The sequence below is a fragment of the Triticum aestivum genome, chromosome 4D (genome assembly GCF_018294505.1).
Source record: "Triticum aestivum cultivar Chinese Spring chromosome 4D, IWGSC CS RefSeq v2.1, whole genome shotgun sequence".
Lineage (NCBI taxonomy): Eukaryota > Viridiplantae > Streptophyta > Magnoliopsida > Poales > Poaceae > Triticum > Triticum aestivum.
In genome coordinates this window covers 337,158,254-337,185,303 of record NC_057805.1, presented here as the reverse complement: position 1 = coordinate 337,185,303, position 27,050 = coordinate 337,158,254, and the positions used below count along the sequence as shown (strand labels likewise).

Sequence of the window (27,050 nt, the reverse complement as noted above, 5' to 3'; positions counted from 1 at the left end):
GAAATCTGGTCTATTTTCTGTACTCTGACAACGATCCACGGGCAGCAGTCCAGTACAAACGTCGGGTCAGGCAAGCACCCCCAAACTTCACCAGAAAAAGCCTGACGCCGATGGCTGCACTGCCAAGATTTCTTTCTTTCTTTCTACACGGCCCGCTATACCAAGACCCAAGTACTCGTACTACTACAATCCAACAGGCAACGCCAAACGGCTGGAGTGGGACTCACTTTCACCATGGCAACCGGCGAGCATCAAGTTGCCTTCACTTATACGTACTATAATAACCACTCCTTCAGTAGCGACAAAAACGCTCTTATATTATGCGATGAAGAAAGTATATTGGAAAAATGTTTGATAAAGGAAAGCAAACGTGATTATCAACTGTGGTGATTATGCTTAGGAAAAAAACATTTGTTGATTTCAGATAAACTCAATAGAGGGTATGTGAATCATTAAGTATGAATGCTTTTTTTTGAGGAAAGGCCATCATGACAAGCTTTATTAAACTCAAATAATGATTACATCGTTCGCTAATCCTCCTAATAGGAAACTTGGAGGATCATCGTCCCATCTACCAGAATGTTTATTCAAAAAGCTGAACTTAGCAAGCTCATGAGCTACACCATTCACTACCCTATTACAATGTTTAAATTTAACCTTCCCAATTAGATTGGCTAAATCAACACACTCCGCGTAAATAGCCGCCGCTGAATCCCACCATTGCGATTGGCCAGTGCAGAAGTTGATCACTTCAAGAGAATCCGACTCGGCTTCAACATTATCAAGGCCCAAAGAATATGCAAGAGATAAACCTTCCTTCATAGCCATTGCTTCAGCAGTTGTAGCATCGGCCGCATGGTTTAAATAAACGCACCTAGCTGCTACTCCCTCCGTTCCTAAATATTTGTCTTTTTAGAGATTTTTAATGGACTACCACATCCGGATGTATATAGACATATTTTAAAGTGTAGATTCATTCATCTTGCTCCGTATGTAGTCATTTGTTGAAATCTCTAGAAAGACAAATATTTAGGAACGGAGGGAGTACAAAGGAGCCGTCATGATCTCTGATGACTGCTGCAGTTGCTCCTGTACCTTCTTCCAAGTGGTAGGAAGCATCAACATTCAATTTCCTTATTCTTGGTTCAGGTCTGGACCATTTTTCTTCCACAACATTACCTGACTGTTTCCTCACCCTTAAGGCATTCCCAGTAATGGCAAGGATTGAAATTGCACTGCTTCCAGTTTGGTTGGCATTGCACATTAGCAGAGCTGAAAACTCATGAAAGCAATGCTTACCTGGGGGTAATTCGGCATATATGATCTCCATATTTGCCAAGTTTGTCGTCCACCTTCTGTAGCTTATACAGTATGAATAATTGAAAATAATCACTACTCAGTCCCAGACACTCCTTACATTTATGAGTGCAATTGTTGGTACATCATTAGGCGTAATGGTACATGCAGTCACAGGGGGTCCATGCAAAGCATCTTCACAGTTGATGCACCGCACTGCATATATGTATGTAGTACTTCCACCAACCAGGTACTGAGATCGCATTCTACACAAATCACACCCAATCCGAGCATGGAAACTGACGCAGCGAAATCAATGAACTCCTTAAACATGGCCTCAGTTCCCTACGGATCAGGGACTTTACAATGGTACCTGTATCTCAGAGTACACAGAGTAACCTTTGATGCCAGCTTAATCTGCTGTCATCCTGTAACAGTTTATTTCTACATTTCCTTTATAACATTGCCAGAATCTTCCTTCGTAGGGACTCCTTTTTCTAAACCTACTATATGTTGTTTTCGGGGTTCTGCTACTGCCTATATTTGGTGACATAAACAGATGCCCAATGCTGTTCAGATACAGGTAGGAAAGGCTTCACCAGAAACCTTCAGCAATCAAAACACATGGGTGAGGAATAGGATTGTTACAGTAGGAGCTACAGTTCCAAGGAGAGTAACAATACCTGTGTATTTTGAAAGATAAACACATTCAGATCTGCTTTCCCCTTCTTTTGCTCAGCTTTATTTTGTTTCTTCTTGTCCCTCTACTTTTCAAAATATTCACTTGGTCTTATTAGCCAAAGGTGTCCAGGGCTGGTAAAGGAGTTCCATCTGAGTTCCTTTTACACAGCTTGAGGCAGAAGAAAGCTTGTATTCAGGCTTTTGCTGTCACAACTTCACAAAAAGGACAAAAGCGCAATCAGAAGAAACCAAGCATGAAGGAAAATGACATATTTTTCAGAGAAAGAAGAGTGATAAAAAACCTTTACCTCTTGGTTGGTGTAAAATAGCACACCGACAGCTCAAGGTAAATCTAAAAAATATACCAGCCAAGTGAACTGAACATAGACGGCGGTAAATTAATGTATGATAGAATTGGAAAATAGTCGTACACAAAAGGAAAAGAGAAACACGTAAGCTTGTACGACTGAATTTCTTGAGTGAAGTTACACAAAGAAGATAGGTACTGCATAGCAATCACTTGAAGGACAAGTAATTAGCCTAGCAGCAGCACCTATCCTACCTAACTTTATGTTCCACCAGTTCTTCCCTGCACATATGTAAGTTCCTCTTGGCTAGACACAACAGAATTGTACAGAAGCTCACTTACATCTCCTTTAGTGCTCCACAGAATTATATGAGTGATGAAGTAGGAGACAAATATAGATTATACGTGAGGAATCAGTACAACCATACAGAGAGATCATCTCCTCTGGCAAAGAAGAGATGATGAGGGAGGGTGATGCATGTGTTGCACTTCTGAGAAGCAAGCTCCATGGCCTGATCGAGAGGAACCACACTCTGGAAGAGGAGAACAAGCAACTGAAGCATCAAGTCAGCCGTCTAAAAGGCCAAGTCTCCTCACTTGAAGGGCAGGATACTGATAGAAAGATAATCTGGAAGAAGCCGGAGAATTCTGCCACCAGCAACAACTACTTCAAGGAAAAACAGTTTGTTCACAACAATGATGATGTGAAGGAAGCCATGGATCTCAACAGCTCGGCATGTTACAACAGGCAGCAATTTTCTAGGACACCGTCAGTGAAATCAAGAGCACCAAGGGTTCCAAATCCACCACCAAGTCCGACGTGCATCCAACCGATCATCAAGGCAAAAAAGGAAGGATCCATGGGTCCTCCTCCTCCACCGCCACCTCCCCTACCTTCCAAATTACTGAAGAGCACCAAGGGAGTCCAAAGGGTGCCAGAGGTAGTTGAGTTGTACCGGTTGTTAGTAAGAAGAGAAGGCAAAAGCGATGCGAAGTCTGGATCTGTGGGAATTCCAGTAGCTACTAACAGCCGAGACATGATCGGGGAGATAGAGAACAGATCAGCTTATGTTATAGCTGTAAGTACATATGATTTTCTATCTAATTTTAGATGTGCATATGATATATAGTTTACTTAGCTGCCAATTCCTTTCTTAGTTCAATTTTTCTTTTCTTTTTGAACCAACATAAGCAACAAGAGTATGAGTACTATGTCAATTGCACAATATTTCCTCCCGCATGACAGTTACCAGTTCGTTGTTGTATTAAAGACAATATCTCAACAGATAGACTATTCTTTAAACATCTCTCCCATTTCATAAATAGTAACTTTTTATTGTGTAAATTTTCCACTCATCTTTAAAACCTTACGAATACACCACAATATAGTATATCTTTTCTTTATGCATCAAAAAGCAATGCCATGTGTTAGTTTAAGAGCATGCGACATGTTCTTCTGATTTTTCTGTTTCCCTCCTGCAGTTGATAATGTTATATAACTCTTTTTTTTTATAGTACGAATAATCTTTTAATGTACATCCGAGCCATGTTTTCTCCCTATTATTCTGTACAGATCAATAATTCCCTCACCAATCCAAAAAAATTCCCTTATGATTGTGTTCCAACAGATTAAATCAGATGTAGAAAATCAGGGTGAATTCATTAGCTTCCTGGCAAGGGAAGTTCAGAATGCAGCATACAAGGAAATAGCCGATGTTGAAGAGTTTGTGAAGTGGCTAGATGGGGAACTATCATACCTGATAGACGAACGGGCAGTGCTCAAGCACTTCCCTAACTGGCCTGAGAAGAAAGCAGATGCCATGAGAGAAGCAGCATTCACCTACCGGGATCTGAAGAACCTGGAAGCAGAAGCATCATCATTTCACGACGACAGGAGAGTGGCTACACCTATGGCTTTGAAGCGCATGCAAGCTCTACAGGATAAGTGAGTAGACGAACTGCATGCATTTAGTAAGGCTGTTGCATTGTCAAACTTTCAACAATATGACATGATTCATACTTCCCCTTGTAGAATTGAACAAGGTATTCACAATACTGAAAAAATAAGGGACAGTGCAAGTGGAAGATACAAGGATCTCATGATCCCATGGGATTGGATGCTTGATTCTGGAATCATAAGCCAAGTATGTACCATGTACTCCCAAACTTCTAATATCCATCTTTTTCATCAGTTTGATATAGTAGAGAAGAGATAGTTAAGTGCATTTTACAAACTCGTCTTCAACTCCAAACCAACTTATGAGTTATGTGGTACAAATTGGAATAATCTCACTACCCTTTTAGCTATAAATTCATGTCTAATAGACATATAATATATGAAGTATCCTCTTGCTGCCTTAACAGCTAAAGGCCGCTTCATTGAAGCTTGCAAAAGAATACATGAACCGCATTATGAATGCACTGAAGTCAGATCCATTTGTAAATGATGAGGAACTGCTCCTGCAAGGTGTCCGCTTTGCCTTCCGAATACATCAGGTAATTCTACCACAATCATGAATTACTTTTGGATGGCATTATGAGTTGCTACCTACAAACTAACTAACCAAGGTAACTGCAACAAACCAAATTTGCAGCTCGCGGGTGGCTTTGATGAAGGTTGCCGGAAAGCGTTCCAAGAACTCAAGACGTACGCAAGCAAGTCAGAGTGATCTGATGGATCATATATGGGTTCAAATAAGCATCATCGGATGCAACGGACATAATTAAGTTTTGCCGAGGTTGGCTCCAGGTCGACTCCACTAGTCTCCAGGATAATTCCATGAACAATTTTCTTAACTTATTATTTTGCATCTAAGATGCGGACCTCTGGGATGCAATTTGAAGCCTGAGAATTCTAAGTACATCCACTCACAACTCTTAATTTAAGTACACCTTTTGGGAACATTCTAAAATTTCATTAGAGGCTTGTAAATAAAAGAAAACAAGAGCCAACCCTTTGATTCTTAGGTGGTCGTACCATGAAGTATGAAGTAAGAATCTGGAAATGGCATAATTTACGGATACAGACAGGACGACAGTATGTGCCCTTCATTCCTAAGGAGTGAGGTTCACATTTGTTAGGGCACACTGAATACGATTTTTTCTTGTTAGAATTTGTCTGAGGTTTGCTAAAGAGCAAATTGGCTGTAAATGCTCAAAAAACTAGATGAGTGCTCCAAGTATTCAAACCTGCACAGCATTTATGCGACAACTGACAAGAGTATCAGATACATCCAGTTTACCCATAAAAAAAGCAGACAAGTCCACTTTTACCTAGGGCGCTTACCTTTTCAGATTCCGCTGTTAGAGGGTGTTCAAGTGCACGTTGAATCAACAACATCCTCTACTTCTCAGGAGCTCTAATTGTCTGTAGCAATAAAAATACCACCTAAGCACCATAAGTCCGACATTTCCCACAATCCACCAATGCTGGATAGCCCTATTATACAGAGGACGGCAGTATAATCCTATTATACAGATAGGACGACAGTATAATCCTACTATACAGATAGGACGACAGTATGTGCCCTAAAATTCATAAAGAGTAAGATCCACAACTGTTAGTGCACACAAGGTTTTTTATTGTTAGAATTTGTCTGAGGTTTGCTCAAGAGCAAATTGGCTGTAAATGCTTCCCATTAAGTAATAACTGCCAAACCACACCTCTCCTTTGGCTTCAGATTAAGCATAAATGTGACGCGGATGGTCTAACAATAAGCTACAGAAAATCTTAAGAAGTACTATATTCTCAAATCGTGTTTTGGATCGAAGGCAGCAGGATCATGCGGTTTGGCAAAATGTGCAAGTGTTCCCGGTGCCAAAGATCCACAAACCAGAGGAAATCTACAAGGTTGCTGTCAAAAAAAGAAAAAAAAAACACAGGCACCAATCAACTTCGCTCTACGGCGCCTACCATTTCAGATTCTGCTGTTAACTGCTGCATTGTTTCGCTCAAAATGTGTTCAAGTGTATGTTGAATCAACAACGTCATTTACTTCTTTAGCAGCTAATATTGTCCGTAAGCAATAAGAATACCACCTATATATAACCCTCAAAAAGAAAAACCACCTAAGCACCATAAGCCAAAATATTTTGCACAATCCACCAATGGTGGAAAGAATTTGCGAGATTACTCAACTACCCAAACAGAGATGCGCGAGCAAGCCAAGCACGAATGCATGGAGCTGGCAGGCTGCTGCAAAATCTACAAGAGCATCACACAGACGGGAAAGGAAGGAATCAGGCACCCCCCAAAAATACCTGGATCGTGTAGCCCTTGCTGGTGCGGCGGAAACAACCGGCGGCGGCGGGCCGTTCCATATGACGGCGTCTCCCCGCCGCACCGCCTACTTCCCGCGTATCTCTCTCCCTCTCTCTAGGCTGCTCGCCCCCTTTCTCCGCGCTGAGACGCTTCGTCCGCCGTCGCCGGCCGGCGGTAGCGCTGTTGCCATCGGACATTCTTAGGCTGGCTGGTGGGCCAGGTACGTTTCCGGCCCCACCTGCTGTTGCGGATTACGAAGGGATCTACCACCATCGCACCTCCCCTCGTGGCCCCACTTGACAGTAGCACGAAAAGACGATACCGACGCGCTCGCTTTTCTTCCTTCCGGCACCTTCCAAGTCCCCCTTCTGGCCTCCCCGGCGATGGCGACGGCGGCGAGCTCCGGCGGACCATCGGACCATCAGTATGTCTCGGTGAAGTTGGAGAGCCCCCGCCTGGCGGCGCTCGACCTCGCCCCTCACCTCTTCGGCTCCCACCCCGCCGCTGGCTCGTGGGACCCTTCCAAAGCCGTAAGTGTCGCATCCATCCCCTCTTGTTCGCGAGTGTGTTTCCCGTGCGGAGATTGATCGAATTTTTTTTTTTCCTGGTGGTGTTCGCAGCTGCCGATGGAGCGGGCGGCGGCCGCCATTTGGGAGCTCAGCTGCGTCCTCCCTTCTCGACACGGTGAGTTGGTTCATTTTATCATGCTGTTCGACAACTCCATGTGGGTTTGAGATCCCTTCTGAGGAGATTTGCGCTATGATGAGCTATCTTGCTGTGTCATGCTGCTGGGATGCTCTGGTTTGAGTTGTTGGCTTGGGCTTTAATTGTTTATTGGGGCTGTCTCCTGTCTGTTTAATGTGTGTACATATTTTGTCATGAACTAGTGATTTGTCATTGCTGAGTATAACAATGTAGTACATGAAGTTGGGCCTTCGAAATGAAATAAAGTGATTCTTCAGCTGATCATTTGCTATGCTCTGGTTAACTGAGTTGTTTACTTACTACATACGCATGGAGTTAGATTCTCTTCAGTTTTTTGAGCATCCTGACTAGTTTTATGCCCTTTATTTGTTATGTTTTGTTAGAAACACTGGATTTCAAGTTACTATTGAAGCCAAAAGCCGATAGCTCAGAGTGCATTGTTGAGGAGGGACCGAACCGACCGCTAGGTTGCGGGAGCAATCAAGTGGAAATGACGGATGCAGTCTTTAAACTCACTGAGAAAGATTCACTTGAGTGTAAGGTTTGGGTTGAGACAGAGATGTTGTCCCCATTTGACCTAGCCGCAAGCTGGAAGGCTCATCAGGAGAATCTTCAGCCTTCAAGGGTGCGAGGGACCTATGATGTCGTTATGAACACTGAGACTGAAGCCAGGGACGAGGTTTGAATTCTTTTATATGCTTTATCTTACTTCTGTATTATGGTGCTGCCGAATGTAATTAGGAAATTGTAAACCTAACCCTCCAATAATCTTTTAATGGATAGTATATATGCTTATTTTGCAAAAACCTGGTTTCTTTTAAAGTAGTGTTTGACTGTTTGTAGCATCTAGTTTCCAGCCAATGCTTTGTTGTTAACAGTCCGATACCTTAGAGGGTGCTATGTGATAGGTTGACTGTTTGAGGCAGCTTGCCACTCGGTTGTGGACCTGGACCTCATGTCTGGTTCCTAGCAAAACCCACTTGTTTCAACACGTTCCCATTTCCCTGCTATTAATTGGTGTAATGAAGTGATGTATTCACTCAAGAGGGTGTGAAACTGACCAAGTACCCAGCAGATTTCAGAACCATGACTGACAGTACATCTTACATATTACTTTGATGTTTCAGCTCTTGTGTTCTTGTGAATGTAACCTACTCTCTCCGGTCATCATGGTGTTTGAGATGCTTGGCCATTAGTTTCCGTCACAAATATTTAAAGTTCGTAATATTATGGAAGTATTTCACAATGAGTTGCCGTTTTACTCTAGTGGTCAAATGTCAAAAAGTTCAGTGGCATGCTTCCAATGGTCACAAGAAGTTGTGGCCAGTGGAAGTATTGGAGTAATGCCTTTAAAACCCCAGAATGGTGACAGATTTTACCTTTAGGAGAACTGCAAGCATTTAAAATATATCAAACCAAGCAGAAAATCAAATGGTAAAAAACGTCCCAGTGTAGGACTGCGGGAAAAGACCAAATTGCATTTAACATAAGGTACTTATGTGACCTAAAAGTTAGTTGCCCTAACTAATTTAGACAGCCCCACTCATGTCCAAAGCTGTCTTTATGCGAAGTGTGACACCCAGATTTGGCAAAATATATTAGTGTAAAGAAGTAGGTTCAAGGGTCTTTCCGAAAGCAGGAGCAGTGTTTGTTACTGTGTACTTAAAAAAAAGTTCTTCCCACAAAGCTGTTGCCTGTGTTTCTATTGCACTATAGGTGGTGCTTCCTTTTCTGTTCTGCCAATTTTGTCTTTTTCCTTCAAGCAGAATGACTTCGCTTCTGGTTTGGAGCTTGATTTAGAGAAGTATGTAGTACCAACAACACCCAACATGGGCTCAGGTGTTGTTTATGCAGCTAACTTGACTGAGAATCCCCGCTCTTTATTGGACACCGGTATCTCACCAAACAATTTGATCAAAGGTGACGCACCCCTGAATCATTATGCTAACACAAAGAAGGTATGACTTAGTTTTCTCTGCTCTATTCAGAATTGACTGTTAGCTTTAAATCATGTAGCGTCGACATTTATTCATTTATACAATCCATTATAGAATGGTAGTTGCTGCCCTTTTTAGTAAACTATGTGCAAATTTGGGCAGCTTTAATAGAAGCCACTTTGTTCAATAGTGTCATCTGTTCGTTCTTTAGATATCCAAACAAATGAGCTACTTTCTCCTATGTCTTTTGTTCATTCAGTAAAGAAAGGAGAGGTTGAATTGATTTAAGTGAAATGAGATTATGAGCCAGGAAAAGTTTCTGTTATTATGTTATATATGTTACGAAATGTGACTCGTTACGAATGACGTGCTTGGAGTTTTTTCTTGTGGTCATGGATCTACCAAATTTTCTTTACTTGTTTGAACTTATGCCTTATCAAAAGTTTCTGCGTTATGTAAGTCAACAGATAATGGATGTTCATCTTATGGATGGACTTATCTGTATGTGTTAGAGACTGAAACTCGTTTAATATGCACATGTACCATACAGTTGGTTCGCTTTCTATGTCTATGAACTGAAACATTGCAATTATTTTCTGTAGCAACTGAAGAAGCTTTTGTTTATCATTAAATATATATATTTCTGATTTAGGCCTGATGGGAGGATTAAAATGTAACTAGTGCTAATAAGACTAGGATAGTATAGGAGAACTAAACATGCATTTGTCAGGTTTCCCAAAGCCGACGCTCAGGGGGCATGCCTGGGTTTGTTCCAGACTTCAGGCCATAGCTGCTTCCACAAAGCCGCCTTGGCTGAACCCCTGTTGCATATACCACTGTTTATGTGGCTGTTATCATTGTCATTTGGTCAACAGCTAAAGGAGAAGAACACATCCCATTCAGATTAGAACAAACTTTTTGAAATATATATGTCTACATGTTCCTACATTTGGATAGAGGAGCTCCTGTTAATATCAACACTAGGAATGATTTATAACTTATGCCTCAGGATGTAGATGGAAGACATACTCCGTCACAGGAAGAACAAAAGGCAGTCTTTGTAGATAGAGGTGTTGGTTCACCAAGGTTTGCTAGACCAACAAACGAAACCGTTTCAACGAGCAACATCAAGCAGGATTCTGAAACAAAGTTGGTATGTATTGTTGAGCTATTTGATATGTGCTAAATAGGCATTGAGCTTTAACTCATTGAAACTTCCATAACTTCTTCGTTATTGCAATTCATGCAGGACTTAGTTCTCTCGAGTCTTAAACTACAGTAACTGTGTAGAAATATTTATGATGTATAAACTCATCAGTTTATTTGTTTCAAGCTATCATATATCACATAGGAACTTCACCCTTTGGTTTATTCTTTAAAAATAAAAATTCATCCCCTATGATAAGTCCTGTACTATGAAGTTTCTGAATCTGTCAAAAATACATGTTTTCAAATCTGTCATCTGAAGTTCTTTCAGCTTTGGCTATCAGGGTATGCCAGCAGCAGAAGGAGCTGTTGCAGCAGCAGCTGTAGCTGATCAGATGTACGGACCAAAAGAGGACCGCAAGTTGGTCATTGTGCTGGTAATTTTCATGCCACTTATGTATTCAACAAATATTTTAACAACAAAGAATGTGCAGCACTACCTCAGGGTTTTCTTTGTGTTGATAATCGCTCAGTTATATATTTATGGTTGATAAGATATGAATATAGTTAAATATGGTTATACTCATTCCTCTGAACTCCTTGAAGCATTTTCTGTTGTTTCAACTACCTTGTCTGTCCTTCTGTAATCATGTGCTGACATTGTAGGTTGGGCTGCCAGCTCGTGGTAAGACCTTTACAGCAGCTAAGCTTACAAGATATCTCCGATGGTTAGGTCATGAAACAAAACACTTCAATGTTGGAAAGGTGAACATTTTGCTTAAGCTAGTTTTGCAGATAACTGCACATATTTATGGTAATCACTAACCCTGTGTATTTTCTGATGTTTCAAATGTAGTACCGGCGGCTCAAGCATGGCACTAATCAGGTACTTGCATTTTTATGTGCCTAATCACTGTTACTAGCATTGGAGTATTTTAACAATGCTCAGGTGCTACTGACAACTGGCTAATTTTCTGGTGGTTTTCATGGGAAATGACGAACTTGTAATTTCCATTTCCGTTGAGTCCCGCATGGGATTTTATTCACTCATGAAGTATTTTGAATCTGAATGGACTTTGAAGTTGTGATCCTATTTATGAGTTTTGTTAAGGAAGAGTTCTCTAATTGCATCATTTTCTTTTGCGCAGACTGCTGATTTCTTTCGTGGAGACAACAAGGAGGGTGTGGAGGCACGTAATGAGGTTGGTGCATTGCTACTATCACTATGTTGAAAGTCAAAAGTAACAGGGAAATTGTAAGTATTTATGTTGAATCTAGAGCATGGGCAATGCTACTCCCTCTAATTCCAAATGTGTGTTATTTTTGATAATGACATGGTCTAGTGCACTATTTTGACTACTAACTTGTGTCCAGTATGCTGTTACAATTATGAAAGTATGTTCATGATGAAATAGGTAATACCGCTTCCAAGTGGATAATCTAGAGCTCAAATTCCTTCTATATATGTTAATGTTGGTTATCAGACCCAAAAATGTTTTCTTAAGGGAATATTTTACTTTCTGCGAATCTAGTTTGCATGCATTTTCATACATAACAAAGTAACAAACCTATATGCTTTCCATGAAACACATATTTCTTGCATTTTATGCTAAACTATTTTATGCATATTTTAGGTGGCAGCATTAGCAATGGAAGATATGCTATCATGGATGGAGGAAGGTGGCCAGGTAAGGCAATTTTTTCTTGTCTTATTCTCTTTTTTTAACAACTGATTATTTCTGCTGGTCTGCAGGTTGGTATTTGTGATGCCACAAACAGCACAAGAAGTCGAAGGAACATGCTGATGAAAATGGCTGAAGGAAAATGTAAGGTACAAATTAAATCGGCGGTAGCTCTTGAGTGTCTTCTCAGTTGGAACCATTTGGATCCATCGGTGATACTTGTCACTCCTACACTTTTCAGTGTAACTGGCCACTTCCCCTGCATTTCTAAAAATAACACCTGAAACCATTTATCATGGGTATATGTTCCAGATAAATTCCAGAGGCAAATACTGTTCCATGTGAACATTTCTGTTTGTGTTGGCCTAAGTAATTGGTGTGTGTGCACGCTTAGTGAATGCATTCACATTCTGAAGGACAAATTTCTAAAAGCATGATCTCTAAAATTTAATCAGGAGCAAGTAACAAAATTTACTCAAAAGTTCTTACACATATCCTAGTAATTACAATTATTATCTGGAAGACTAGAATAATCACTATTTTACAGAATAAATTGACGTCACACCAGCTATTTTGAGCTGAGTTGCACCAAATGCTAGGTCCAAGTGACATGTTTAATAAAATACCACTCACTTTGACATTGTTTTGCACATTAACATTGCCCTTCATATTCTGATTTGAGTCACATAAAACACCATGTAGACCAAATGCGCCACAACACATGTTAAATATGCCGAGTTACTGTACAGTTTGTGACCTAATTATCTGCTCTTTAATATTGGCCATTTGTTCTACTTTCTAGATCATCTTTGTGGAAACAATATGTAATGATCAGGATGTTCTTGAGAGAAATATTCGCCTGAAAGTTCAACAAAGTCCTGATTATGCGGAGCAGTGAGAAACATCTTGCCTACTCACTTGTCAACATCATACCAATGCATTTCTTGTGTCATTGATGTTGTTTGTATTACAGAACGGATTTTGAAGCGGGTGTGCGAGATTTCAAAGAGCGACTGGCATATTATGAAAAGGTCCATAGCTGCTGAATTGTGTTATTTGGGGAAAATTGTGCGTGGAATTTGGAATAGCTATACCCAAATAATTTGAAATTTCTGCAGGTGTATGAACCAGTAGATGAAGGGTCATACATAAAAATGATCGATATGGTTAGTGGGAACGGGGGCCAATTGCAGGTATGTATGAGCAGTCAATCTGAGATATGTTAAATAGAGCAAAAGTTCATCCGGTTTGATCCTATTGTGGACATTGTTTGAAATTTGACGTTTCTTTCTATTTTGTGATAACTGTACACTTATTAACTATACAATCTAAGAGTTGGTTCTCTTCGTGTTTGCTATACAAAACCAAATATGTGGACTAGATGCAAATATATACTGCTGTGGTGAAGACGATATTATTAACTTGCAATCTTTGCAACTAGTTTCAAAGATCCTAATCTGTCTGTTACTTTTTCATGCAGATCAACAATATAAGTGGTTACTTGCCTGGACGGATTGTCTTCTTCTTGGTATATATCCAAAATATCTGAACCTTTTCTTATCACACCTTAAGATTAACTGATGGCTTTGAAGTTCATTATGATTATACTCCCTCCGTCCGGGTTTATTATGCCCATGAGCCAATTGCTAAGACCAAGAAGATGCACACAGAGAAAATAAATCTCCTTAATTTACTTCATAACCACCCTATTAAATAGGCCTAGTAACAAACCAGGCGCATGCAGTGGCCGGTGGGCACATGCATCCTGCATGCATGGCCAGTCAGCCAAGTCCATGCGCCAGCTCCAATGCAGCAACGCAAAAGAAGAGAGCGATTCTTGGGAAAAAGCGAGTAGTTAGTGCAGCGGGCCTTATAAACACGAACAGCCATCGATGGCTCAAGGGCCCAATAAACCCGGACGGAGGGAGTAATTTCCAATTCATCCAATGTTAGATCAAATTGCAATATGAGTTTCGTTTAGTGATTCAATGATACAAGCATCTATCTTGGGTCTCTCTAATTTTACCCACTGTTCTCTGCATATTTGAAAATTGAAATTATATCTTTCCTTGTTCTGCTCAGTACTTTACAATTGATGTTGTATAAGATCCAGGGAGACTTCCATGGGACCATGTTTCATTTGGGGTAGGGGTACCTTTCAGGCGATTGATTACTACCCCACTTTAGGGTCGATAGGGACAATGCTTGCCATGTTAACCTAGTTTTCAAATTGATATTGAATGCATAATACTGACAGCAGTCCTAAATCTTGCTTATGGCTTATGTTATTACTCCCTCCATCCCAAAATTCTTGTCTTACATTTGTCTAAATACGGATGTATGAAGTCACGTTTTAGTATTAGATACATCCGTATCTAGAAAAATCTAAGAATTTTGGGACGGAGGGAGTACTATATTGGGCGCGTTCCATTTATTTCTGATAGTAGCGGATGCAATTATGTGGCACACTGCTGTTTTGATTCTAATGCTACTTGTTTTGTTAACTGATACATTTATTTTTGTTACAGGTGAACTGTCATCTTACACCTCGCCCTATCCTGTTAACTAGGCATGGGGAAAGTTTAGATAATGTCAGAGGAAGAATCGGTGGAGATTCATCTTTGAGGTCTTTAATTTCTTTGTCCTACAGTCTTGTTATTTAGCCTTTGCTGCCATACTGAGTTCCATTTGGGTACTACACTAAGGAACAATACATCGGAAGTTCTAAATGGTTATTAGTCTTTCGTGCTTGCAATAAAACCATCCGCCCGCTAAGGGGACAACATTTACAGATCCAAATTATAAAATTTGAGTTGACCAATCCTTTTCTTGCTAGCTAATCTAAGTTTTCTTTTGCCTTTTTCTTGTTCTTGAACGGCTTTTGCTCTTTCTAGTTGAGTGCCTTTCTTATCCAAATTATAAAATTTGAGTTGACCAATCCTTTTCTTGCTAGCTAATCTAAGTTTTCTTTTGCCTTTTTCTTGTTCTTGAACGGCTTTTGCTCTTTCTAGTTGAGTGCCTTTCTTAGACTATCCATATGGCACCTCCGGAGTGTGCGTGGTTATTCAAACTGGACATGTGATTATCTAATTTTACATACCAGTAACCTCTATTGTCTATAGCAAGGTTCGGACAATTATCTTCTCTGTTTACATTAAATGGAAAAGGAAAAAGAGGAAAGGGAAAAGGAAAGGGCGATTATAGCATGCCCTGATGGAAGGATAGCAGTAACTACGTGCATAATGATATACCAATCAACAACCTGGTCATTACATGCCTGGGCACAGTAGTTTTCATCTTTCTTTTTGTCAGTCCCCTGTGCATGCTATATTTGAAAACCTTTGCTTTGGCTTCACCTGACTGAAAATAAATGGTATTCAGTGAGGTCGGGGAGGTTTATTCAAGGAAACTTGCAAGCTTTGTAGAGAAGCGACTGAAGTCTGAGAGAACCGCCTCCGTAAGTATGCCTTTTGTTACTACCGTTGAGAAAGAAACCTACTTGCTAAATATATGTGCAACATCCGATTCAGATATGGACTAGCACACTCCAGAGGACAATATTAACTGCACAGCCAATCATCGGATTTCCAAAGGTAGGTTGTCATTAATAATTAACAAAGTTCAGCAAAATTTATCTGCCCCTAATTGTAGCTGGGAAAACTAAATGGTTTTCCAACATTTCTTGTAGATACAATGGCGTGCTCTTGATGAGATAAATGCTGGTGTTTGTGATGGGATGACATATGATGAAGTAAAGAAAAATAAACCTGAAGAATATGAGTATGTAAATTCACTGATTTCATTGCTTCTTCTCTTCCCTGGAAACAAAGGCATGTCACAGGATATTGATTGATGCTCCTATAATTTTAGCAACTCCATATCCCGCCAAGTAAAACAAATCCTACCATGCCAAGCTTGCACAATTATGAAACATACACTAGTAAACCAAGCTTGCACCTATTATTAATACTTCAAGAGGCTCAGTGATTTGTAGTAACAATCTGATCAACTTCAAGCTACGGATTGTTCTTTTAATCATGCAATATGATTCGAGCATCATGCTTCTTATTATGGATGGATTGTTCTATACAATATTTTTGCTTGTAATGTTGCGCATAAGTCTGTTATGAAGTTGGGAAATTTAGTGAAATGGTTAACAACATACCATGATATATGGACACAGCATCTGTCAACCTATACAACCAGCAGTCCAGGAGTATGCACGTCCTGTTCCTGTGAATCTCTTGTCTTGAGTTTTTACTGTTCCTGATTTTCTTGAAGAAGATTTCATTTGCCTGTATGTGTCTGTTTAGATCACGTCGTAAAGACAAGCTGAGGTACCGTTATCCTAGAGGAGAATCCTACCTCGATGTCATCCAGAGGTTAATCCTTGTTACTTAATACTATTACAGGCTCTTCACATGATTCAACTAGTGTAATTCTTGTCCGTGCCTCTCTTAGTCTTGACAATTTTCTGTGTGCAGATTAGAACCTGTAATAATTGAGCTTGAAAGGCAACGTGCCCCAGTGGTAGTCATAGCTCACCAGGTAAGCGTGTCCAGCTTTTGCATTTTTCTAAACCTTTTTTTTTACCGAAGTATGTATTATGGATGTATGAGGGGAGAAACTCTTGTAGGCTGTGTTGAGATCACTATATGCATATTTCGCGGACAAACCACTGGAGGAAGTTCCTAAGATTGAAGTAAGCACGTGTGCAACATCTTATAGTGTCATCCTGGCTGAAATCATTTGTTCGTCATGACTGAAATCATTTGTTCCTCTAGATACCTCTTCATACAATCATTGAGATAAAAATGGGCGTCACTGGTGTTGAAGAGAAGAGATACAAACTCATGGACGCAGTGAACCCAACTGCAGAGGTCTGAGGCATGGCACATGGAGACTGTCCTCTCAATTCAGACAGCACAAATAAAATTTCGGATGATAGTTTTTATTTACTGAAGTATGTAGATGTAGATGATACCCAAACGTATCACTACATTTCATTTGTTTGTGAAGTCTGGCTCATAGATGATCCTAGTTTTGAATTTTGGCTGGCGATGTAAAGGTTCGCTTGGGGCAATCCAGATGGATTCATTCATGTTCAGCTCAACTTGTTCATTCAAGATTTACATGTAACACCACAGATTCACTTTATACGGCCAGGATTTGGGATCGATCCAAGTAACCGCGTGGGCGTGGAGACGCTGCCTAGTCTGAATTTCAGCTTTGTGAAATATAAACTGGCTATATGTGTTGCCGCGTATTTCGGCGTGTATCATATGTATCTATCTACTACTAAGCTCCCTAGGGCAAAATCGCTTAGGAGCAACCCACTGTATCAGATTTTGGATTTGGCCAGTAATTTTGACTCGGTCAGCCCATGGTCGAGGGCGTTTTTCTATCCGGGCCTACTTACCAGTACGCGTGGCCTTCCTTGCCAGGGTGGAGCCGTCCCTTCCTTGGCGCCACTCCAAAGATCCGGCGAATCTCCACAGTCGATGGCGTGTTGTCGTTGCTGCTCCCTCCGTGCCGACGAGAGGCCGCCGGACGAGCGCTCAGCTCCCTCCGTACCTCGTTGGCAGCTGGACGCGGGTGGCTGGGGTTTCTGTCTTGCTGCGATGTGCGTTCGTGCGTACACGAACTGCCGCGCGGATTGGCTGTGTTCGTTCGCCGGCGACGTCTGGGTGCATTCCACACTCAGGTTTCCTTTCCCCACCAAAGATGCAACCCCTCCTGGCCCTATGATCAAATCCCTGCAACTCTTTTGTTTTGCGTGTTTGTGTGGGTGAACTCTTTGTTTCCATCTGCAAGATTAGTTTATGATTCCTTTTTGTTTTGCTCCGTTCCTGCGGATTGATATCTGTGTACAAACGGTCATAGGCTGTCCTTGCAAGCTAAAGTAATGTTGTTCGTCTGATGGGATTTCTCCATCCCCTATATAAATGAGTCAATCTTGGTGATTGTCAAGATTAATTTCGCTGTGAATTGGTCACATTGACCAAACTTTAGATACCACACTAGGCCACATATTCGGACATCCATTCTAACTGAACCGCTTACACTTGCATGAGCACTACAGCAGACCAAGTTTTACAAAACCATCGTGTATTGCCTTATGCAGAGTGAAAAGAAGCATCAGCATGTAAATGACTCATGGTAACTGACAAACTGATTGTTCACCCTTCAGGTTTCAGTTGGTTGCATGTACAACTTTCTTCAGTCCAGAGTTCAGAATTCAAATGCACTAAACTTTTGCTTCCAGCGAGGTTTGCACGCACTGAAGTTGCTCTCAACATTTTTTGCAGGTGAGGCAAAGAGATATGCTCCTATATGCATCAATGTCTCTCTCTGTTTCTAATCATCGCCAAACAAGACCATCAGGTGAGGCAATTATTTAGCTATTCTAGACTGAGCGTCCACAAGTACGAGAGTTGCAGACCTTCAGAGGATTATTGTTTTTTGTTTGACTGTTTTTATTTGAGCACTATGAGGTTGCATCTACTCTGGAAACATGTGATTTGTATAAGAGTGGAGCTATCTTACCCCTCTATATATACCATAGTTGTGCCCATCAGTAAAGAAGTTGCTGCTAAAATATGTTGTACAAGCTTATCATAAATGCCAGGCTGATGCATAGTATGCAACGTATTTTCATCCGGTTTGTGGGATGGATGCGAGTTTTGTTTCTATTCTCAATCCACACGAATTGTGCTGTTGCTTATTTTTTTAGTCAATTCCTTTGTTTTTTTTTTTACCATTTAGACTTGTTGGATGGTTGTAAACTTCGCAATGATTAACTGAGGGTTGGGTGCACCTGTCAATGCAGAGGTCGGACGTTTAACTCTCTTTTTTGAAGAAAAAGTTCAATGCACTACAAGGAAATACTATATCATTTGCCACCAGATATTTTGTCACCAAGCGGTTTGGTAGCTGAACATGTACGAATTGCAACCAGCTAATTAGTTCCTTGGTCACCATAGGCTTATGTGTTGTGCACTCACGAGTTTGTATCCAGTGGAGAAATAGCAACCAAGGACTAATATGAAAAAGGCAAGTCACCGTACGATTCCTAGCGTCTCCCTCAAATCCCCCAAATCAAGTCATCCTTGGCGGCGGCCGACGCGTTGCTTGCGGTGGCGCCAGCAGGCTGAGAGCATCTTCAGCCGCGCCCCCAACAGGACCCCCAGATCATTTCTTAGCGCCGGCGTCGAAAAATCAGCCTAGTCGCGCTCCCAGGACTTTGTTTATCGCCGGTTTGAGCTGAAATAACAACCGGCGAATCCGAGCCGAACCCAAGCCCCCAGGGGCCGCCTGGGGGCGCCGGCTGAAGCAAAAAGGCGCGTGGGTCCGCTCTGTCGGCGAGAGATGGCACTTTTTGCGGCCGATACCCCGCTTTCCCCCTCCATTTTCCCTCCATTTCCCCCCTTCTGCTCTCTTCTCCCGCCATTCTCCTCCCTCTCCCCGCCATCCGGCTGCCATTCCGCCATGCCGCCGAAGAAGTATACGGCCCCTCGCGCTGCTGCCATTGCCGATGCCACCCAGCCGGAGCAGAGGAAGCCGAGGGCGTCACCGGCAAAACCACCGGGCATGTCGAACGCCGACTGGAAGGCGGAGGTTCAGCGCCGGGATGCTGTCACCACCGACCCACGGAACAGGCTCAACGCAAGAGGGCCCGGGACAGGGCGGCGGCGGCGGAGCAGGCAGAGGCGGCGTCTCGCGCGGGGATGATGAATCCACCCTGCGGCCACGGCCCGCAAGCTGCCTGGAGCCAACAGAGCGTCGGGTCGCCGACCAGCTTCTCGCCGTCGCTGCAACCCTGGGGGTGCGCACCCTCGCCTAGCTACACCGACGGCGACGCGCACGGCGGATTCAACCCCAACATCACCTTTCCACATGGCCAGTGCACCTCACCCTCTGGTCTGAACCCCGACCAGCGCACGCCCTTGCCCGCGTTCGCCGCGCGTCCAGTACCCCCGTACACCTACTCACCACCGGCTTACGCCGCCTCCCGACGCCGCCTCTGCGCCGTGGCGCCCTGCACTTCTCGCAAGCCTCATCGTCGCACTTCGGCAACACCGACTGACTGAAGCCGACATGGACGAGATCATCACGAGCGGCTCGGCCGCCGCCGCCTCCCCCGGGTTCCAGGCGCAAGACGATACAATGGACCTCGCCGGTGACATGGACGACGAGCTCGACTACGGCGAGGAGGAGGAGGAAAGGGAAAAAGAAGAAGCGGGGGGCCAGGACTGGCGAGCCGCGCGTCAAGTGGACGTCCAAAGAACACGAGTGCCTCGCCGAAGCATGGAAGACCGTCTGCCTCGACCCGATCACCGGCACGAACCAGAGCGCCGACACGTAGTGGGAGCGCATCAAGTCAGAGTTCGACGAGCACAAGTTGGTCGACCCCTACTTCGCCACCATCCACATGAAGCGCGGCTCGAAGGCCATGGCGAACCATTGGGCGCTCATCCAAACGCCCTGCAACAAATGTCATGGGATCGTCGAGGAGATCGCTGCTCGCCCGGAAAGCGGTGCCAACATCGAGGGCCAGGTATGCGTAGACGCCTGCTCTCGCTTCTTTTCGCCGTGTGCGTCACCGACACTTATTCTTCGGCGCAGATGGTTTGGATGTTTGTCATGTACCGCCAGGACAGCAGCACCGACCAAGAGTTCAAGTACCTCCACGTGTTCTCCCGGATCGAGAAGTGCGACAAGTGGGCGGATTTCTGGCGCACCCTCCCCAAGGCCAAGGAAACGTACAAGCCGGACGCGCCGACGCCGGGGGCGGCGGATGGGCGCCCTGACGGCAACAAACGAGCCAAGACGGCGAAGGAGATCGCCGCTCGCCCGGAAAGCCGCGCCAACGAAGACCAGCCCGAGCACGCCGACTCCCGCCAGTCCGACGCCGGAAGAGCACGCCGCTGTTTGATGCATTGCCTACGCGTCCTTCCTTTTGAACGCCGAACTTTCGAGTATGATTGATATCCGAACTTTGTGGCATTGATCGCCGAACTTGTGGCGTCTTTTTGGGTAGCGGGAAATGTCACGTTTGAATTTATAGGCCTTTTGGGGCGAACCTGGGGGGTGACTGGAACTAGATCGCCTCGAGGGCCAAAAGAAAATGCGCCGGCCGAAGCGCCAAACCACAATCGCCGGGTGCGCCTGGGGGGTTCCTTGCGGCGGCAGCGGCGGGCGTGCTCCTCGCGGCGGCAGCGGCAGCGGCGGGCGTGTCCCTTGCGGCGGTGGTGGCAGCGCGGCTGCGTGGGGGAGGGGAAGCAGCAGGGGCCGCGTGGTCGAAGGGAAGCAGCTGCGGTAGCAGAGGGTCGCAAGGTCTGCTGCCGCAACAGACGCCTAGGGTTCCTCCTTCCCCAACCCCAACCAGCTCTGCAGCAACCCAGCTCGCCAACGAGATCTCGTTCTCACTGTCAACACCAGCAAAGGCTTCAACCCGTAAGAATGATCTCCCCTCTGTCCTTGCATCCTTCCCTGTGTCTCTCCATTAATTTGCTTGGAGTACTTGATGGCTAGATGATGTACTTCAAGTGTTTGTGTAAATGTGGAAGTAAAATATACATGTAGCATTCGGTTTGTGATTTGAAAATTGGCTTGGCCTACGATCTAGAGTTCGGTTTTGTGATGTGAATATAATATGCATGTAGTAAAATATACAGTATAATGTTACTGCATATTGATACTTGCAGCATCAGGACTTGTAATATATTTTAGTAGTACAATGTTTTCCAAGAATATACAGTTCTGTGATGACTATCTTCAAATACTGTTCTATGAAGACTGTCTTTGTATAATTTGTAGTATAATGTTTGAAGACCGTCTTTGTATACAATTCTAGTACAACATTATACAGTTCCTTTGGACTGCTGCTGCTGTGATATTATATTTTAGTATAATGTTACTGCGAATAAAATAATTACATATGCAAGCTGCGGGTTTAGTTTGATAAAGTGCAAGTTTTCTTTTGAAAATACAGTGGCAATGTGACATATATATGGGGTACTGTAGGATTATTATTCTGATTTAACCGAAATTGAGTAGATCAATTAGTTTATCATGTCGGGTGGACTGGCTGAAAATGATTGATGTAGCCAGCTTGATTCCTTTCGTGATTGAGGTGTTTACCGGCAGATATAATGATTTGTAGCTAATGTGGTTATGTTGTTGTATTTTACATTTCTAGTACTATTTTGGTTCACTTGTAGGGAAAATAACTGGGCTGAAGATACACGACTACCATATTCTTCTTCAGAGAATACTCCCGATTGGAATGCGAGGGTTTCTGCACAAAGATATCTGGTGATGCACTTCTGCAACTGGGTAGATTTTTTCGCCAATTATGCTCTAAGACATTGAAGCTGGATATCTTGGATAAGTTGGAACAACAAATAGTAATTGTGTCGTGCAAACTAGAAATGATTCTCCCAACTGCATTCTTTGATATCAGTGTGCACTTAGCAGTACATCTACCACAACAAGCAAGGCTTGGAGGTCCTGTACAATACAGATGGATGTTCTTCATTGAAAGGTAGCTTGTTCTTCATCACATCAGTCCTTCCACCTTTCTACAGTTCTGCATCTATCTTTACCACTCAACACTGCCTTATTTGTTCACAAAAAACTACCATATGTAGAAATGGTCCACAATTGGGAAGGCTAACCGCTCAAACCAACCTTATGTTCACAAGAAGGGAACAAAGTCATTTGTAGCTGTTCAACATGAATTAGTAAGTCACTATTACTTATCTTTATCTTGTGTCATAATTGTGGTGAAAGCAGAATATCGAAACTCGTCGCTCTCTTATATTCATGTCTTCTGACTTTAAATCTTGTATTATCAGAATTGTGGCGATATCAGACTATACAAGGAGTGTTACTCTAGGGATAAGAAGGGATGGGCATCAGAAGATGCCAGGAATAAACATGTAAGTACCATGTAACAACGGAGTATCTATGCTATGGAAGTGTTTCGCTGCCCCCCCCTGTTTACTTTCAGTTTGCATTTGTTAAAAATCACGGGCCTTATATTTCCTTTATTTAGCTCACCAAATTAATTTCTGTTGAGAAATATTAAGCAGTGAGAATACTAGATACAAATGAGAACTAGATAGCAAGAAATGGGAGAAATGACCACATTATTATGTTGCTGCAGTTCACTGTACTGGGGGTGGACGTGGAAGTGTTTTTTCATCAGAATTACGAAACGTTTATGGACCGAATGACTAAGCAAGTTGGTCGTGAGATACTTTACAGAGATTAAATTAAATGCGTACCTCTATGGCCCTAGCTATAGTTAATGGCCCTAGATTAATTAGTGTGTCCTTAATTACACAGTTACACTTATTATTTTGCTCGGCCAACGCATGTGCCGGATGATTTTCTTTACATCACAAGCCTGCACTGTGTTGGCGAGAACACATTTCTTCAGGGGAATGCTGATGAGGGTGCTTCACTGGAAAATCACGTGTTGAGACTTGAAACGAAAGAATACATTTGCATGCACTGAATTGATCCACATAACAGACAAATGCGGGGTCGTCTGGTTTACCAGCAGACGAACATTGTTAGCACTTAGCAGGCTGCAGAGTAGACCTGTAGGGAACCAAACATTGATCTTGATTTTTTTTCTGTGCTGGTACAGTGAACTGCAGGTTTTCTTTGAAATGGGAGAAATGAATGCTAGATACAGTGAATTTGGATGCTTTTAAATACATTATTATCTTGCTGCAATTAAGAATGTAAATTCCTTTCATTTCTTGTATTATTAATGCAGGAAGAAATGTTGCAGAAGCAAAAAGAACCTATAGAGGAGGGCGAACACCTTTAACAGAGCAACAGATTGGCGAGCAGGTGCTTAGTAAGGCATATGGTTACATCAGAGGTCTGGGTCATGGACCAAAACCAAATAGAAGGGCCAAGCAAGCGCATCAAGCTCAACTCAGCATGTAGTGGAAGAATTGGCCTCTACAAAGGAGATTGTTGCTACGCAACAAACTCAAATTGGCTCAACAAAAGAAGATCGATTGGCTACAGAGTGTCGTGTCTAACTTGGTTGGCATTTCACCTCCTATGGACGGCACTAGTGTGATAGGGCTTCGTTTCACAACTGATGGATCTGTTTTGAAGTCAGGCTACAGATCTGTTTCTTCTGATGGTATGATCAGTATAACTCTCATAGTCAGTACAACTCTTTTGTCTCAACTCTTTGCAATACGGTTTAGAGTAGTGATGCCCTGAATCAAGCGCAACATCCATGCAGTACTCCATGCATTGATCTGCTTCTAGTACTCCATGCATTGAATCAAGTGATGCCCTAAATCAAGCGCAATATCCATGCAGTACTCCATGCATTGAATCAAGTGATGCCCTGAATCAAACGCAATATCCATGCAGTACTCCATGCATTGTAGGTTGCACTGTCTGCTGCACGTTCAGTAGAAACAATCAAGTGCAGTACTCGCATGTCCAACTGCCTTTTTTATGTAATAGAATCTTCTCATAAATGTAAGTACATCAGTTTGTTGAGTGCATGCTTTATAAGGCACTTCATTGCCACAAGGCGAAGCATCTCCCTGCTCAAGCCGTCGTCAAGCGCAACCACCACCCTCCCTAAACACCAAGCTGCCCAGTCCGCCGATCGGCTGTTCGTCGGACATGACCAGCCGCAAAACTGGCCCGGGCGCTGGAGCGACGGCGAGATGTCGGCCCTCGTTGAGGCATGGGGGCAGATTTATCTCCGCCGCAACCGCAGCTCCCTCCGCATGGACGACTGGCTCACTGTGTGCAGAGCTGTCAATGTTCACCGCGGCGACCTCAACCGCACCTTTACTTAGTGCCGGGTGCGCCTCTGTACGCTCAAGAAGAAGTACAAGGAGGAGGTCGCCAAGGGGCGGCCGGCGTTGGGGTCTCCCCACTTCGCCCGACTCCAGGGCTTCCTGGCCGACTCCAAGTTCTCCAACGGCCCGCCTCCCGGCTTCAACGGTAAGACTCCGGCGGCTGCCGTCAAGATGGAGAAAGAGGAGAAGGAGGAGGTGGAGGAGGAGGAGGATGCGGGCGGATGCGTGGGTGGATCGGCCGGCAGGATTGAGGTCCCGGTGAAGCGCCAGCGCCACTTTTCCAGCCTACGGGACATCCTGGAGCGATCAGGCGACCCGTCCCTGGCAAAGACGCCGGCGACCGTCGGCTGCGGCTGTGAGTTGGTTGGGGGTTCGGCGTCTTTGCCAGGGACGGGTCGCCTGATCGCTCCAGGATGTCCCGTAGGCTGGAAAAGTGGCGCTGGCGCTTCACCGGGACCTCAATCCTGCCGGCCGATCCACCCACGCATCCGCTCGCCTCCTCCTTCTCCACCTCCTCCTCCTCTTTCTTCATCTTGACAGCAGCCGCCGGAGTCTTACCGTCGAAGCCGGGAGGCGGGCCGTTGGAGAACTTGGAGTCGGCCAGGAAGCCCTGGAGTCGGGCGAAGTGGGGAGACCCCAACGCCGGCCGCCCCTTGGCGACCTCCTCCTTGTACTTCTTCTTGAGCGTACAGAGGCGCGCCCGGCACTGAGTAAAGGTGCGGTTGAGGTTGCCGCGGTGAGCATTTACAGCTCTGCACACAGTGAGCCAGTCGTGGCGGAGATGAGGAAGCTGGCGGAGGTGCACGAGCGCGTGGAGATGGAGAGGCACAAGTTCAAGAAGGAGATGCTCAAGATGAAGGAGGAGATGGAGCTGAAGGACGTGAGGCTGGAGCACAAGAAGGTGAAGGAGAATCCGAAAGAAGCCGACGGCAAGTAGCATCCCATTGTCAGTTAACAGCTGATGATGAACACTTTCAGTTTCGTCAGTCGTAGGTGTAGTTCTCTGTCAGTTTCGACAGAATGTTTTCTTCTTCAGTTAGCAAATAAGCTGAGCTGCGACTCGGCCGTAGTTTGTTAGGATATTCCGCGGCCCTGACCCGATCGTGGGATGGCACGAAGTAGACGGTCATGGCCGCATCGCGGGCGACGCGCGGGGAGCGCTGGGATGGCAGCGCTCATGACCCGGACGTGGCCTTGTTTTTCGTTTTCAGTTAGGCGTTGTAATCGCTGAATAAGAAGAGAAAGAGAGAGCAGAAAAGCTGCGAAGTTGAACACGGCACAAAATTCCATCGTCTTCCTCTCGCGTGAGCTCGAGTCCTAAATTGCAAAAGTACAGCTACAAGTCCAAACCTGAACATTTTCAGAACCTGAAGTTTTTCAGTTAGTAGCTCAAAACTGTTTTAAACAATTTTAGAACCTGGACATTTTCAAAACTGTTTTCAAGACCCTGTATTCTTTATTGCCATTTTATGCTTAACTAGAAACCAACTTACATTAATCTATTTATGAACTGCATGGTGTGAACTTCCTCCATGCTGATTTGTTAGTTAGTATGCTGATTTCAAAAGTACAGCTACAAGTCCAAGACTGTTTTCAAACCTGAATATTTTCAGTTAGTATGCTGATTTGTTGGTGTGAACTTCCTCCATGCAGAGAGAAGATACTCCAGCCTGGGACTGATTTTGATGTAGAGGTGATGGAACAAATGAGTTTTTATTTATGAATTGCATGGCACCTGTTGTGCGCAAGCTTCACAATATTCAAATCAGAACAAAGATTTCTAATTAGATTTCCCCTTGATCAATTAACTTTGCAGCTCACCAGCTAACTTCCAAAAAAGATGATCTCTAACTAGAAACCAGCTTACTGAATTAACACAATTTTTGTTTGGCGGTCTTGTATTGAATTTTGTAGTCTTCCTCACTGTCTTCACGAACATGCTCAAAGCTGCACAGACGGTGAGCCACACGGGGAGATAGCCAGCGGCACCGAGCAGCATTTAGAAGCATTGCTACTCACCGAGGAAACCACATGGAAAGGTACATGTACTTCTCCATTGCTACTCATCGGTTTCTACTCAAAGGAGTACTTGATCTGATTCCCCACTCGCCCGCCCCCTCTCGCATTTTCCCTCTAGTCATCGAAATACTTTGTCACATCGATTGTTGGCTTGTGTTAATG

General features: G+C 43.7%; 2 protein-coding genes and 2 long non-coding RNA genes across 6 annotated transcripts; 3 read left to right on the top strand and 1 right to left on the bottom strand.

The window, feature by feature from the left end:
- Window positions 1-1,609: 1,609 nt before the first annotated feature.
- Window positions 1,610-6,789, bottom strand: LOC123097766 (uncharacterized). 3 transcript variants are annotated; one of them, XR_006447439.1, is made up of 5 exons: window positions 6,545-6,757; window positions 5,571-5,651; window positions 4,042-4,143; window positions 1,980-2,190; window positions 1,610-1,902 (listed from the first exon to the last, which is right to left on the bottom strand). It is a non-coding gene; the product is annotated as an uncharacterized lncRNA (long non-coding RNA). The 3 variants fall into 3 exon arrangements; XR_006447437.1 differs by lacking the exons at window positions 1,610-1,902; window positions 1,980-2,190 and having other exon boundaries at window positions 3,548-4,143; XR_006447438.1 differs by lacking the exons at window positions 1,610-1,902; window positions 1,980-2,190; window positions 5,571-5,651 and having other exon boundaries at window positions 3,548-4,143; window positions 6,545-6,789.
- Window positions 2,525-5,170, top strand: LOC123097765 (protein CHUP1, chloroplastic). Its single transcript, XM_044519587.1, has 5 exons — window positions 2,525-3,363; window positions 3,913-4,229; window positions 4,317-4,428; window positions 4,649-4,780; window positions 4,879-5,170. The coding sequence occupies exons 1-5, from the start codon at window positions 2,743-2,745 to the stop codon at window positions 4,951-4,953; spliced, it is 1,257 nt and encodes a 418-aa protein (XP_044375522.1). The 5' UTR covers window positions 2,525-2,742; the 3' UTR covers window positions 4,954-5,170.
- On the top strand, window positions 6,553-17,199 carry LOC123097764 (6-phosphofructo-2-kinase/fructose-2,6-bisphosphatase). Its single transcript, XM_044519586.1, has 23 exons — window positions 6,553-7,075; window positions 7,166-7,229; window positions 7,634-7,929; window positions 9,017-9,208; window positions 10,197-10,340; window positions 10,678-10,770; window positions 11,000-11,098; window positions 11,190-11,219; window positions 11,482-11,535; window positions 11,968-12,021; window positions 12,087-12,164; window positions 12,818-12,909; window positions 12,989-13,046; window positions 13,134-13,208; window positions 13,496-13,543; window positions 14,544-14,641; window positions 15,397-15,472; window positions 15,546-15,608; window positions 15,704-15,795; window positions 16,329-16,397; window positions 16,500-16,563; window positions 16,652-16,717; window positions 16,800-17,199. The coding sequence occupies exons 1-23, from the start codon at window positions 6,929-6,931 to the stop codon at window positions 16,899-16,901; spliced, it is 2,154 nt and encodes a 717-aa protein (XP_044375521.1). The 5' UTR covers window positions 6,553-6,928; the 3' UTR covers window positions 16,902-17,199.
- Window positions 17,200-21,125: 3,926 nt separating this feature from the next.
- On the top strand, window positions 21,126-24,963 carry LOC123097763 (uncharacterized). Its single transcript, XR_006447436.1, has 5 exons — window positions 21,126-21,471; window positions 22,239-22,561; window positions 22,668-22,760; window positions 22,875-22,958; window positions 23,807-24,963. It is a non-coding gene; the product is annotated as an uncharacterized lncRNA (long non-coding RNA).
- Window positions 24,964-27,050: the final 2,087 nt, after the last annotated feature.